Source organism: Rhizophagus irregularis, chromosome 1 (assembly GCF_026210795.1).
Source record: "Rhizophagus irregularis chromosome 1, complete sequence".
NCBI lineage: Eukaryota > Fungi > Glomeromycota > Glomeromycetes > Glomerales > Glomeraceae > Rhizophagus > Rhizophagus irregularis.
The window spans coordinates 4,505,766-4,507,175 of record NC_089429.1 but is presented as its reverse complement, the minus strand read 5'-3'; the positions used below and the strand labels follow the sequence as shown (position 1 = coordinate 4,507,175).

At 29.9% G+C, this 1,410-nt stretch overlaps 1 protein-coding gene across 1 annotated transcript; it reads right to left on the bottom strand.

The window, feature by feature from the left end:
• On the bottom strand, window positions 1-1,410 carry OCT59_000922 (uncharacterized protein; the record flags this gene model as incomplete). The annotated part of the gene is made up of 1 exon (XM_025313737.2): window positions 1-1,410. One exon carries the CDS (start codon window positions 1,408-1,410, stop codon window positions 1-3), a length of 1,410 nt encoding a protein of 469 aa, XP_025186725.2.

Genomic DNA, 1,410 nt, shown 5'->3' with positions numbered 1-1,410 from the left:
TTAATTATTTTTTTTATGAGGTTGAATTCTAAATCGACCAGGGTATTTTAATGATACTACTGGATAGAGCTTTGATGGTAAATTATTCCAAGCTGATACTTCTGGATATTTTGTTCCATTGACTGTAAAAGCGCAAGTTCTTTTATTCATATCTAAGTGAACAGTGACTTTTGTGCCATCTCCGAATGAAGGGCAATAATTTCCTAACCAATTATTTGAATTAACACTACTACCTTGGGAGGATAATACCCATCCAGTAGTTTGATACCCTGCCCAAGTTTCATAATTAAAATTTTCTAATGCACATACTCCAACAGCAGCACTTTCACAGAATTTCTCAATAATAACATCCCATTCAAAAAAATTTTTATTTCCTAAAGTCACTTTAATACTAACACTTTGCCAATCGGTAAAATTATTATTTGGTGCGCATACGACTTTTCCATTATCCTCAATAATAAGTTTTGATCCACATGCTGACTCATCATAAACATAATTGAAAGGCATTCCTCGGGTATCATTTAAATCTGAATTAAACGATAATGTATTATATCGATAAACATTTAAAATAATTTCAATCGGGGTAATGCCAAGCGGCTCAATAATATTAACTAATATTTGACCTTTAATTCGCCTAAAATCAATTAATTTAACTAAATGCTCTAACTCTTTGGCAACTTTTTGGTGATCGGCAATAATTTTGTTTTTTGTTTGTACTGGATTCTCTTGTCTTATTTGTTCTAAAGTTGGTAACTGTTCCATAAGAGTATTATATGCTTCATTTGAAACTTGTTTTGCTGCAAGAATAGCGCCATATCGAAAAACTTCATATTCTGGGGTTGCAAAAGACTTTTCTTTTTCATGTGTACAAGATAAAAGATATCTAAGTCCTGTAATAGACAATCGACCAAATTCAATGGTGTTTAATGGTATAACTGCTATCGCTTCAACCAATAAATTTAGTAGAATATTATCTTCTGTTAATGGCATTTTCCCTGCAAGTTTAGTTAGTAATTCTGGTGAATAATTTTCATCACAATTTTTTTCTAATGTATTTTTGAATGTATTCATAATAAAATCCTGAAGACCTGGTAATTGAAAATAGTCAGCAGCGTAAAATGCTTCAATTATATTATCCTTTGTTAATGATTCTATTTTAATTGATCCCGTATAAGTATATTCTAATACAATTTTCATACCAGCAGAATTAATCTTTGGGAAAGAAATTTTGGTTTCATAACTTTCTTTCATCCCATTATAAAGTAATCTATCAAATACTTCGGATCTTGCTGCTAAAATTGCTCTACAACCATATAATTTCTTTTCATCTTCACATAAAATTTCTATATCACTATATTCTTGATTATTTATTAATAAGCTCAAATCTTTTTCTAATGAATTTCCTCTCAT